Source organism: Protopterus annectens, chromosome 9.part0 (assembly GCF_019279795.1).
Source record: "Protopterus annectens isolate FY-2018-M chromosome 9.part0, PAN1.0, whole genome shotgun sequence".
NCBI lineage: Eukaryota > Metazoa > Chordata > Ceratodontiformes > Protopteridae > Protopterus > Protopterus annectens.
Window position 1 is genome coordinate 1,744,050,164 of NC_056743.1, and position 14,096 is coordinate 1,744,064,259.

Genomic DNA, 14,096 nt, shown 5'->3' on the forward strand with positions numbered 1-14,096 from the left:
GCACAGCAACCGTTATCCTACTCCACAAAGGGGGAGCCACCACAGACCCCGGGAACTACCGCCCCATTAGGCTGACGAGCCTGGTCTGCAAGGCTATGGAGCGTATCATTGTGGAACTTATAAACAATGACATTGGTAATCTCCAGACTCTGGACCCTACCCAGTTCGGGTTTGTAAAAGGCAGTCTCCTAAACCTGATAGACTTCTTTGAAGCGGTCACCAAAGCTGTAGATGAGGGTAAGGTGGTACACACAGCCTATCTAGATCTCGCCAATGCTTTCAACACCATCCCCCACTCTGGAATTATAGACAAACTCACTAAACTAGGTATAAATCCCTATGTCATAAGATGGGTTGCCAACTGGCTCACTGACCGAACCCACACTGTGAAAGTAGCAGACTCTAAATCCAACTTCAGACCAGTGACACGTGGAGTACCACAGGGTTCAGTCCTAGGTCCTCTCCTGTTTGGTATCTACTTCTCTGAAGTACAGGCTAACACAGAAGGTCTTTGGCTAACAAAGTTTGCAGATGACTGCAAACTTGGAGCCATAATAAAATCTCCTAATGATGTGGACATCCTACAAAAGGGCCTCACTGAAACAGATGCCTGGTGTCAAAGCCATGGCCTCAAGCTCAATGCCAAAAAGTGCATTGTCATCCCTTTTGGTAAAAACTCTGTACCCATGAACTACCACATAGGCGGTAGTCTACTTAACACCGAAAGTGTGATGAGACATTGGCACACAGGTGGGCAGTAGTCTCTCCTTTGATAATCACATCGCCACAGTAGTCAGGAAATCCTTCTACATGGCATACCGCATCATAAAAGGTTTCTCATCCAGGAAAAAAGAGGTCATTGTTCCCCTCTACTCATCACTCATTATACCCATTATAAAGTACAATGCCCCTTTTGATATGTACCTCACAAGACATCTACAGCAACTGGAAAGGCCACAGAAATACCTCACAAAGAGGATTACCAGACTCAGATGCCCCACGCAGATTGTCTCAAAAAAACTCCAGCTTTACCTCTGTCGCATATTGCCTACTCAGAGTCGATCTCTGCCTAACATACAAAGCTATGTCAAACCCAGAGCTGTTGGACATGCTCCACGTAAAGAAATCCCAATCCCTCCGAGCTACACGCTCTAGGGAACTAAACCTTGTCACCGCAATAAACAGAACATGCTGGAGGGATAGATTCCTATCTCAGAGGCTTCCCATACTCTGGAATAAGCTACCTATCTATATCAAACAAAGCTCCTCGTTAGCACTCTTCAAGAAAAATCTTGATTGGATGGGGAGATAGGAAATTCACCCTGGGATCACTTCTGTGGCTCTGCTTGACAGGAGCACAGGAAAATAATTTTCTTGGATGGCAAAAGCCAGGGTACCATTTGGCTAGGCTTATATAGGCCCTAGGGCCAATAGCCTAGTACCTACTTATGAACCTATGATCATTCAGTATAATGCATTCAGCCAATTCATTTTCAACCATTTAGCATTCAACATTTTAAAGGTAAACCATATATATATATATATATATATATATATATATATATATATATATATATATAAAATGTGTGTGTGTGTGTGTGTGTGTGTGTGTGTGTGTGTGTATATATATATATATATATATATATATATATATATATCTCGAAATGTTGAAATACCGAATTTTAGCATTCCAAGATCATGAAGTCGAAAATTCAGAATGCCGAAAGTGCATAAGAGCGAATTTGAATATCTCTAATTTGCACTTATGCATTTCCGGTACATTGCGTAGTGTTATGGTGCCTGAAGTTGCAGGTGAGTGAGTATTTGTGTGTGTTTTTCCATGTTGTTGTATGTGTGGGTAAGGGTTGGGAGGTGTAAGTATGAGTGTGTGTTGGATTTGTTGGTGTTTGTGTATGTGTGATGTGAATTTGTGTGAGAGTGAGTGGAGAATGCCATGGTGTGAGTTTTTATTTTTTTTTTTTTATGTTATGTGTGATCACAGAGTTGGTATATATATATATATATATATATATATATAAGTAGAAGTGTTAGGGGGTGCAGGGGCTTGCCCTGCTTATATGTAGTGTAGGGTTGTTTGGTTTGTGTGCTGTGGGTGGAATAGTGTGTGTGTTATGTGTATGTATGTTCGTGATTGTGTGATTCATGATTGTGAGATTCGGTATTGTGAATGGTTTGCCTTCACAGTCTCGGAATGCTGAAATTCGGTATTTCATCATTTTGAGATAATGAAGTGAAATTAATATATATAATGTGTGTGTGTGTGTGTATATATATATATATATATATATATATATATATATATATATATATATATATATATAGATATATATATATATATATATATATAGAGAGAGAGAGAGAGAGAATATATGTAGATTTAGATGTGTGTGTACATGTGTAAATATGTACAATACACACACACACACAAGCATAACATGCACATGAGCATAGAAACGGATATATGTCATTTGTATTTACCCTTGTTCTTTGTACTAGAGTTGTAGCTGAAATGACCATGCAGTTGAGCAGTTCATTTATCTGTTTAACAAAATAAAATAAATTCAGATTATTGTTGAGAGACACATTTATGTGCATTAATTTGCTCTTCTAAGTATCCCAGAATCATTGGTTGAATTAGTGCAGGCTATGTATAATGATCTAATAATACAAGTATGAACAGTGTTCAGACTTCCAGAGGAGTTCTGAGTGGGGGTGTATCAGAATTCAGCTCTGATCCCACTGCTGTTCATACTGGTGATGGATTATATTAGCTAACAGGTTGGAGCAGATACATCATATGCAAACAACAGTTTTGTTGATCTAACATATAAGCAGACTCTGATCCGGAACTTCAGCAAACAAGGGAATGGAATGCAGACCTGAAGACACAGTTTGAAATTTTGTACAGGCAAGATCATAGCAGCATATGGGAAAATAGTGCAAAAGGTTAACCGCTTTAAGTATCTGGGAAGAGTGGTTGAGGAGAAAGAAAGCCCGAATGAGAAGGTCAAAGCTAGAATCATAGGGGCTGCAGCCAGCTGACAACAAGTGTCAGTGGTAATGTGTGACAGAATGCCAAAGAAACTAAAATTAAGGTGCATAAAACAGTGGTGCAACCTGCATTTCTGTATGGTACAGACACCTGGATAGTGAAGACAGTGCAGTTAAGGAAGCTAGAGGTGATAGAAATGAAGTGTCTGAGATGGGTGGAGGAATGTATGCTGCTGGACAGACAAAGCAATGATGACATCAGAGCAGAAGCCAAGATTTGATGTTGTTGCCTTCATTTGCTCTTTAAACTATGGGTTTCTGATCCGAGCATTGGATCTGACTTGGCCGCATAGCAAAGCTGAAGGCTGCAACATCTGAGCCTCTCCTCTAAATCCTTCAGATCTCGTTTGCCACACTAAGCATCAGGTTCTCGACACACTGAGCTCCTCAGGGCTTTATTCGAATCAGTGAGTGTTTTTTCTTGCATTTTTTTATAGCTGTTTTTCTAGTGTCTGCTTTTCTGTCAGTCTTAGTTCAGTGTCAGGAAAAGAGCTGTTTTGGTCTCTTTCTTTCTCTTCCTTCCCTACCCCTTCCCTTCCAGTTTAGTTTTATATATATATATATAAAATCTGTGTATGAGAAAAAAAATCTTTGCTTGCTTCTAGTTCTGCAAAGTTAGATATTTTTTTCTAACTGCTTGGTGTGTATGTTTTTGTATGCATGTGTTCATTATCTCTGTTGCTGGTTTTCCTTCCTGTAGCATGGCCGAGTCGAAACCCTCTGGACTTAAGAAGTGCAGCACTTGTGGGCATTCCTTTGCTTAACACCATACCTACCCATCACTTCCTCATCCCCTCTGTTCCCTTCACTAACATGCCCATTGAAATCTGCTCCAATCTCCAGTCTCTCACCCTTGGGTACAGTCATCACCACTTCATCCAACTCACTCCAAAATTTTTCTTTCTCATCCATCACACATCCAACTTGTGGAGCATATGCACTAACAACATTCATCATTACACCATCAATTTCCAGCTTCATAAACATCACTCTATCTGACACTCTCTTTTCACCTCCAAAACACTCTTAGCATACTGTTCCTTCAGGATAATGCCTGCGCCGTTTCTCCTCCCATCCACACCATGATAAAACAATTTGAACCCACCTCCGATACACCTAGCCTTGCTCCCCTTCCATCTGGTCTCTTGCACACACAATATACCAACCTTCCTTCGGTCCATCATATCAGCTAGCTCTCTCCCTAAACCAGTCATACTGCCAACATTCAAAGTTCCGACCCTCACTATCACAGTCCTAGTTTTACCTGCCTTCGGCCATGCCTTCCGCCTCTTCTCCTCCTTCGGCCAACAGTAGCCCAATTTCCACCAGCACCCTGTTGCCAACAGTACTGGTGGCGGTCGTTGTTAACCCGGGCCTCGACCGATCCGGTATGTATATGTGTAATTTTGTCTGCATGTATGATTTGGCAAAATTTTACGCCGGATGCCCTTCCTGACGCAACCCTCCCCATTTATCCGGGCTTGGGACCGGCACAAAGAAATGCACTGGCTTGTGCATCCCCAGGATAATATTGGAATAATGGTCTACAGTGTTAATGCCTGGTAGTTGGGGCAGTTGAGGGAAGAGGAGGGCAAGAGCATCACCTTTATGTGGTTGGTCATTAGTTTACTGGATTCAGCCTGTCAGCAAAGTTCAGAGAAGTTACTAGAGTTGATTTTGAAGATCAGAGGTACATATATTGTCTTGGAAAAAGAGTATATCATGAGAGTACACTGTGCGATTTAATTCAGGGAGGGCATTGATAAGATCCTTAATGAAAAGAGACAACAATAAGGGACCAAGATGGAACCTTGAGGGACATCAGTATTAAGGGTGCCCAAAGATGAAAGTTGGTTGTTAGAATGGACATGTTTGCAGTAACTCGAAAACTATTCATTTTTATTTTGACCAAAGTTAAAATGCTTCAGTTTGGTGATGACCAAGTTGTAGTTTATGGTTTCACATGCCCTTGTCTTATCCATGAATATTCCAGCTGTAATGAGCCATTCCTTAATATTTCTATAGATGGAGTCAGTAACTGTTAGAAGGGCAGTTGCACTGCTAAAGGCATTTCTGAAGCTGTGTTGCATGTATGACAGTAGACCATAGCTGCTGGTATGCAATTGTTTGCAAAGGATTTTTTTCAAGTACTTTTGGAAGGGAATGGTATTGCCCAACAAAGAGGAAGATCAAGTGAAAACACTATCCAGTAACTCATGTGGCATTCCTGTTACTATTATGCTGTGTTCATATAATTTCATATTGAAAACAACTGGTCAAATCAAAAAAATAATGGGGGGGGTGACAAATTTTAAGTATTGCTCTTATGAAATTATAAAGTTGCTAGAATATGCAACTGAAATGGTTGTCATTATTTAGTGAGTTCAGTCCTCACTGATAAGCCACAAAAGTCATGCAAACCACAACTTTTAAGAGGAACAGACCAAAGGTATGGGGTAAACATTTGGAAATTCTACGAACTTCTGGACAGTTGAAGTATGGACACAGTTGCTGGTGGAACTGGCACAGTAATATAGGTTCTGAGTTGATTCACAGGAGGGCCCTGTTTTCTGGCAATAAGAACTAGGTTGATGCTCTGCAATATCGTATCCATGATTTCAATTTTATAAACATGCTCCTTGTCTGCACTTCCTGTGTGCATTTTGAATCATTTGCAATAATGAGCTTTCTCTTGGAAATGTTATCAAACATTTGCAGTAATGACCTTTCTCTTGGGTTTCTTATGAGTCGTTTGCAGTAAGCATTTTCTTAGACATGTTTTGAGTCATTTGCAACAATTACCTTGGGTGCATTGTGAATTACGTGTAGTAATGTCTTTTTCCTTGGATCCATAGTCATTTGCAGTAATGACATTTTCCTGGATACATTATTAATTATTTGCAATATTTTTTTTCTTGGATGCATTTTATTACCTTGGGTGCATTTTGAATTATGTGCAGTAATGTCTTTTTCCTTGGAACCATAGTCATTTGCAGTAATGACATTTTTTTGGATACGTTATGAATTATTTGCAATAATTTTTTCTTGGATGCATGCAGTTATTTTGAATATTTTTTTCCTGGATGCATTATTGATTTCTAATAATGCCTACTCGCATGAGTATGTGCGGTGCTGTGTATTACTCAGTCTTACTGAGTTACACACACATTTAAAGGTTCCTAGATTGGATTCTCATCTTTTATCCGAATAATTAATTTTCTTCAGAAGCAAAGGCATGGATGAATCACAGAACAGCATGGTACAAGCCACAATGGAAGGTGGTGCAACTCAAAGTTTCTTGCACTGTTAAAGTGAAATAACTCAGAAGGGTAAGAATTTGTTTTACTACTGTTTGCCATCATAACAGCTTTGTTTACTGTAAGTAAAAGTGTAGCGTCACGGCACACCTGTGAATTACCTTGAAGCCTTCTAATTACACCCCCTTTTTTTCTTCTCTGAAGATGCTGCGTCTGAAAAGAAGAAGAGATTGACCATATTCCAAAGTAGCTGGAAGGTTACCTTTGACTGGGTAATGGAAAGCAGGCATGGGTCCAGGCTATGCATTTTGCAAGACTTGTGCTACTAATATTAATGTCTGACATGGAGGGAAGAATGATTTGCAGTGGCATATCGACACTGAGAAGCACAAGATGAGCACCAAGCATTCGAATGGGAGGGAAGGTGACAGAAATGTTTGCCACTCAGCAAACCAATGCTAAAGTTCTGGAGGCTGAAGTAGCCTTTATGGGCCTACTTGCTGAACACAACTTGCCATTTATAACTGGGGATCATTTCCTGAAGTACATGAAGAGGTACTGCATGGATCCGGAGGTGGTACAAAAAATGACCTGTGGACCGACAAAGGCTGCCTGCATTTTGAGAGATGTAATGAGGCCTAACTGTCAGCAGAATGTTGCACAAGCTTGTCAGAAAGTGCCATACTGTTTATACCTCGACCAAAGTACAGATAATGGGGGATGACAAGTTGCTTGTGATTTTACTTTTTTTTTTTTACCATGCCACTGGTAAAAATGTTGTGAGATTCCTTGATATGCCTGCTTGTATCAGCGGAACTGGCCAAGCCATTTATGACTGTGTAATGGAGACTCTGAGCAAGTTTGACATTCCTGTGACCAACTATGGTGGCTTATTCATCAGATAATGCTGCATCTATGATTGGCAAGCAGAACTTGATCCAGATTAAAAGAGGTTAATCCACATATTTTCAATATGGGCTGTTTGTGCCACATTGCAGATTTATGTGTCAAATCTGGTGTAAGGGCAATGGGTGTACCTGTAGAGGATTGGATAGCTGACATTTATTGTCACTTTTCCAGCAGTGCACAGTGTCAGCAGAAGCTGAAAGAATTTGCACTGTTTGTAGATATTGAACCTCTCAAAATTATCAGGTATGCCCCCACTCGATGGCTAAGTAAGTCATAAAAAGAATGCTTGCCTTGTGGCCTGGCCTGAGATCATACTTCTTGCCATATGAACTATGGTCTGTTAAAGTGGATCTAATAGCTGACAGACTGCAGAGCCATGACATCAAGCTGGCATTCTTCTTCCTGCTGTATGCCATTGAACCACCGCAGAACTTCAAAATGCTAATACAAAGCAGGGAAAGCAAATTGCTCACATTGCATAATGAGATCCATAAAGTACTGTAGGCATATGCCAGTAGGGTACTGAAACCACCAATTGCAAGGCAGTTTTTGGTCAATATAAGTAGTATTGATGCAACTCTTGAAGTGCAGGACAACATCTTAGAAGGCGGTGAAATTCGTATTGGTCCTGATGCCAAAACATATTTGGACGAAAATTCAGATGATATCAGGGGTACTACAGTGGAGCAAATCAAGAAACCCAAACAATTTTACTCTGCAGTGCTATTAAAAATGAAAAAGCATTTCCCTGCAAAAGATCCCCTGCTGCAGAACATGGCCAGTTTATTGGATCCAGCTATGAAACTGCAGCTTTCTTCAAATGTGATAGCAGATATTGGCACTCATCTCGGTTTTTGTAGCTCACGAGTGGAGCGATGCAAACTGATAGATGAGTTTTCAGTATATCAGATGACTGACTGGTCATATGGATGTGACAAGTCTAATTTTGTAAAGTACCGGTCGATGCTGCTTGGGAGCCTTCCAGTACAAGACCTCCCAACTTTTCAAAAGTTAATGAGAAGTGTTCACTGTTTGCCACACTCCAACAGTGAAGCAGAACGGGCATTCAGCATGGTTCTCAAAGTAAAAACTGAGCTCAGACAGTCACTTGGCCCAAAAAAATTAAACTCTTTATTAGCAATAAAGGTGGTGGTGCTGCGATAGCGTTGTCTCCTCACAGTAAGCTGCTGTCCGGTTTGATTCTCAGCTAGAGCGTCTTCTGTGTAGAGACATGCGTGAATGGGCTTACCTTCGTTGAAGGTTGTGCATCAGGGCTCGTAACTCGGCATGTAAAAATCAGCTACCAATCATTAGCGGACCGGAGTTCCGCTGTGGCGACCCCTAACCAGGAAAAGCTGAAAGACACAAATTAGCAATAAAGATGAACAAGGACAATGACTGCTACTGTGTAAAACATCCTAAGGACATGCTGAAAGCAGCAAGAAAAGTAACAGCTGCTTACAACAAAGAACATTCTAGTACTGCATCAGCTGCAGATACTACCTGTGCCTGTCAAGATGATGAAGTTAAATCAGTAGTCTGAATGTACTTGCCTTATTCCATGTATTGCTTCTGTTCCATATAAGCACCGTTTTGTAAGGGTATTTGTGAGGGGGAGGCTGAACATGTCTGACTTAAATTTTTATACCGTTTTCATGAATAATCCTCTGTTTTGACATGTCAATGTATAGAATTCTCTAATTAAAAAATGCTTAAAATGATGCCCTGTCTTTGTGTAATTGAATGAATGGTGGGCGTGTCCATTAATGTGCTTATTTAAATATGCATATCTTATGTTAATGAGGTGTCCCTGATTTTAAGGTCCTTTGTCCCTGATTCTCTGATCTGGAGGTTGAGAGGTATGCTATAAGGTGTCCTTTGTCAATGCTCCCTTCGATGGATTGACACTTTTCGGTCCAACAGTTAGACATGCACTTTCCAAAAGTGAAAAAGACAGAAAGACCTTGTTTGCAGTCGGGATTCACTTCACTACCCTACAACAGACCTTTTCCTGGAACTAGCGTGGAGGTAAGAAGTTGTGGTTCCATAAATTGTAAGATCTTTTTAGGATTCACAAGGGGACTTTTTTCCCAGGAGCAGGGAGGAAATGGTTATAATAACAGATGCCACCCTTGTGGCAGACTGGGTTCGATGAACCAAGAGTCCCAAAATTCTTTCTCAGACAGACCCAGTCAGCAGTCCTTAGGGATTTCCCAACAGTTTTACTCTGGAAGCAGTTGGGGAAGTTTTCTCTACACCCAACAGCCTGAGAAGCCATCACAAAAGTTAGTTTGGTGTTAAAAATCATATCCAAAGGCTATTCTACACCCTTTTTTCAACAACAGTCAAGAAAATTCCTCCCCAATTGTTCTACCCAATCAGTGGGAGGTGGCAGCTTTAGAGATTGCAAAGCTGCTGTCGAAAAAGAGTCATCCAAAGTGTCCCCCCAGACCAATTCTGATCAGGTTTTTACTCAAGATTCTTTTTAGTGCCCAAAAAGATGATGGACCTCAGACCCATTCTGGATCTCACCCCTCTAAACAAGTCTATTGCCCATTCAAAGTTCCAGATGGTCACGTTACAGTCCTTTCTGCCCTTCTTTACAGAAGGACGACTGGATGTGCTCAATAGACCTTCAGGATCTGTACTATCACATCAAGATGAACAGGCGCTACAGAAGGTATCCCCACTTCTGGCTGGGAGCCAGTCATTATCAGTTCCGAGCACTGCCCTGTGGTCTCACCACAGCCCCCAGGGTGCTTACCAAATGTATGGCAGTCATACAGCTCACCTGAGACTGCAAGGATTCCAGGTGTTTCCTTGCCTAGATGATTGCCTCCTAACTGCTGCCACCAGGCATCGACTCCTTCAAGCCAGAGGATACCTGTTCCGGCTAGCCTCGACCTTGGGCATCTCTGTCAATCTAAACAAGTCACATCTTCATCCAGTTCAAGTCATAGACTTTATCGGAGTTTGTTTGGCTACCTCTCTTCTCTAGCCCTTTTTACTCCTGACAGGACTTCCAATGAGAGAACTCATGTGAAATGTATAATGGACACTCCTTCCCCCCAAGCAAGTCTTGTCCTTTGGGCTTTGGGGTCCATGGCGACCGCAGTCGCTCTGGAACCCTTAGCCCACCTTCACATGAGAGTTCTTCAATGGACCTTAGCCGTGCTATGGTGTCTTCTTCACTACCCATTAAATTATTGAATCAGGATCTCATGAGGGTGCAGACAGACTCTCTTTTGGTGGATTCAGCCTGATTATCTTCAACAGGGCCGAGAGTTTATCCTTCCTCCCCCCTTGGCCACTGTGACCATGGACGGGTCCCAGTTTGGGTGGGGGAGGCATTATCTGGGACAGACAGTCCAAGGCACACAGTGCTCCCTAGAAACCAATTTGCATATAAACTTTCTGGAGATGAAAGTGAAGCTTCTGGCATTACAAGCCCTCCGTTCCTCTCTTCCTACCAGAACTGTTGCAATTCAGACAAGACATGTCAGTGATCTGGTACATCATCAAGCAAGGAGGAACCAGCTGTTGTCCCTTGTGTCAAGAGGCCATGAGGTTGTGGCAATAGGCGATATCTCCAACTGCTTTCTCATAGTGACGCACATTCCGGGGAAGTCGAACATCCTATTGGACAGGCTTAGCAGGACCATTCTTATTCCTCACAAGTGGTCACTCAATCCTGCAGTGACAAATATGATCTTCCAGAGATGGGTTCAACCTTGCGTGTGACCTGTTCACATCTCCCTCCAACACCAAGTGCAGTGATTTTTTTTTTTTTGCCCTGATCCTTCCTCAGGGACAGTCACTGAGAAATGCTGTAGTCCATGCTTAGCCACCCGGTCTACTGTATGCCTTCCCTCCCTTTCCTCTCATTCCCAGATTTCTACAGGAAGCACAGAGGTTGAAGTGCCAACTCATCCTTATTGCCCCCTTTTGGCCCCATAAAGTGTGGTTCCCCTTCCTTTGGTCTCACTTGGTTTGTCCACCTTGGACTCTGAATGCCTCTCCAGATCTCTTGTCGCATCCCTCGGGGCACTCCCATCAAGATTTTCTGAACCTGAAGCTAACCACTTGGTTTCTTCGCTTCCAGTGATGGCTAGAACTCCCGGGCTTTCTTCCCCAGTCGGAAGAGTTTTGATTGCACCACACAAACAGTCCATTAGAAAACTATGCAACAGTAAATGGAAGAGGTTCTCTATCTGGGCTCATCAGTTAGACCCCTTTTCTGCTCCAGTCTTGGCAGTGTTTGACTTTTTCTTGATTTATCTTTTTAATAAAGGTGCAAATTTTGTTCTGCGGTGAAAATGCAACTTGCCGCCATTTCCAGTTTTCACATAGGGGAGAATTCTCTCTCTAGCCTCATCTAATCTGTGCAAGGCCTTCTTGAAGGGCACCTTTCTTTTACGTCTTCCTGTTGACAATCTTGCTGTTCCTTGGGACCTCACCTTGGTTCAACAGGCCTTAGTTTCACTCACCTTTGAACCTTCAACTAAGGTAGACTTACAGTTTTTGACTTGGAAAACTATTTTCTTGATGGCTGTTATTTCCTCCAAGAGGGTATGTGAGCTACAGTCTTTGTCTTGTAAGCCTCTGTATCTGATTGTTCACAAAGATAGAGTTACTTTACGTACTAATCCGTCCTTTTTGCCCAAGGTCGCTTCCGAGGCGAATTTAAACCAAGTCATCAATCTTCCTGTTTTCTTTCCAAATTTTCACACGTTGGATGTACATACACAACTCTGTTTTTTTTTTTTTTTTTTAGTTTTTTTTTGGATAGAAGCAAAACATTTAGGAAATCTGGCCAACTATTTGTATCCTTTTCCATGTCCAGATTGGGAAAACCAGTGTGTACCGTTACTCTAGCTCATTGGATGACTAGTTGTATCAGACTTGCTTATTCCTTTAAGGGCATTTCCTTACCTTGGCCATAGTAAGGCCCATTCTACTAGATCTGTTTCTACTTCTTCAGGCTTCTGATTGAAACTTCTCATAGATGAAATTTTTGCAGATGCTACTTGGTCAGACCATCATACTTTTGCTTTCCGTTAGAAACTGGACATTATTTCTAGGACCAAAGCATCCATTGGTTCCACTGTGCTTCAGAATATCTTTCCTTGAGGGCCTCCCAAATTCTTTCAGTAGCTGGAGACTGTGTCCCATACATTGAAGAGGAAATGAAGGCAACAACATCGGATAAAGTAGTTACGTACTTAACGTAATGTTCCATCGGTGTTGTTGCCTCTCATTTGCTCTTCAACCTTCCTTAACTCTATTCCCCTTGACTTTTGAAGGACCTAACAGAAATTTATGAACAGATACTTCTGTTCTTCTTTGAGCTCCTGAAGAATCCTCACTTGGCTGATTCCTTTATTTCTACATAAATTTTTCCTCTTTACTTATTTTATATTTATGTGATGTCGTATCATGTAGCAAACCCGATCTGAGGGATTTAGAGAAGACCAAAAAACAAAAGGCGAAGAACCGAGCTAAAACCCAAAAGCTATTATACAAAGATTAAGCACTTTCGTCCTTGGTACAGTAGGACTTCTTCAGAGCACTGTGTCACAGATAAGATATTTATACCCACTCCCCTCCATTACAATTGTAACCAGTAAACCATCAACATGGTGACAAACAGACTAGTGAGCTGCTCAAACGCACTTAAACGTCTAAACTAAGAAAGCTACTTATATATATATATATATATATATATATATATATATATATATATGTGTGTTTGTGTATATGTGTGTATATATATATATATATATATGTGTGTGTGTGTGTGTGTGTGTGTGTGTGTGTGTGTGTGTGTGTGTGTGTGTGTGTGTGTATATATATACATATATATATATATATATATATATATATATAGATATATATAGATATAGATATATAACCAAACTAAAACTAAAGTGAAGAAACTTGCTAATGAAAAATAAAAAACTTCTGTGGATAGGAAGAAAAGTCACACTGAGTCCAAACTGTAGTTTAGCGCTTTCGTCCTTTTATTGGTATAAAGAACTTCATCAGAACTATTTAGAAATGTGCAAGACTTGTGCTTAAATACTTTTTCTACATGTAAAATACTTCAGATGTATTTTGGCCATTGACTGCTCTTAGGGTAAAAAAGTTGACACTTTTTAAAAGAAGCATTAGTATAACAGAGAGGCAATATTTAGTATGCATGAGTTGTGTCACAGTACAGATACTTATTAACCAATGACAGCTTCCTTGATTTAGAATGACTCGCTCCTGAAACTTGAGATGGTGCATCTGAATTTACAGTATCTAATGGTGTGTCTCTGTTGGGGTATTTACACTAGCCATCACCATAGCCGGCCTTAGGCATAGGCCAACTAGGCGGCTGCCTAGGGCGCTGGTCTAGCAGGGGCACTTTTCTAGTATTTATTTGATATAATTAGATGAGGATGGGGGCACCAGGTAGTGTAGTGGGGGGCGCCGTGGAGCCCTTTTGCCTAGGGCACCAGTTGACCTAAGGGCCGCTGCTGGCCATCACAGAGCACACTTTACATTTAAGTTTTCATTGAGACCTGGGGTCGTCTCTGCATTTAATATTAGTTGCCAGTGTAATTCTTTGAGTACTAACAGTGTTTCACAGTCACCATAAAACTGATTTACTTGCTCTAAAATAAAGAATTTAAAACCGATAAAGTTTACACATATAGAGCTGTGCCTGCCCAGAGCATTGCTATTATCTTTATTCCTTATGGCTGCTAAATGCTCTTTGATGCGGTCAGAAAGTTTTCTGATCGTTTTTACTACGTACAAGGATTGGCAGGAGTTGCATATTCCTGCGTAGACTACAAACATGGTGTGGCAGTC

The 14,096-nt window shown here is 41.1% G+C and overlaps 1 protein-coding gene across 1 annotated transcript in view; it reads left to right on the forward strand.

The window, feature by feature from the left end:
• The window catches only part of YIPF2 (Yip1 domain family member 2), a 297,545-nt gene that overhangs the window by 130,068 nt on the left and 153,381 nt on the right, over positions 1-14,096 (forward strand). The window contains exon 7 of the mRNA XM_044082337.1: positions 7,825-8,321. Within this exon, the coding sequence (XP_043938272.1) occupies positions 7,825-8,321 (497 nt within the window). The remainder of the gene's footprint in view (positions 1-7,824; positions 8,322-14,096) is intronic.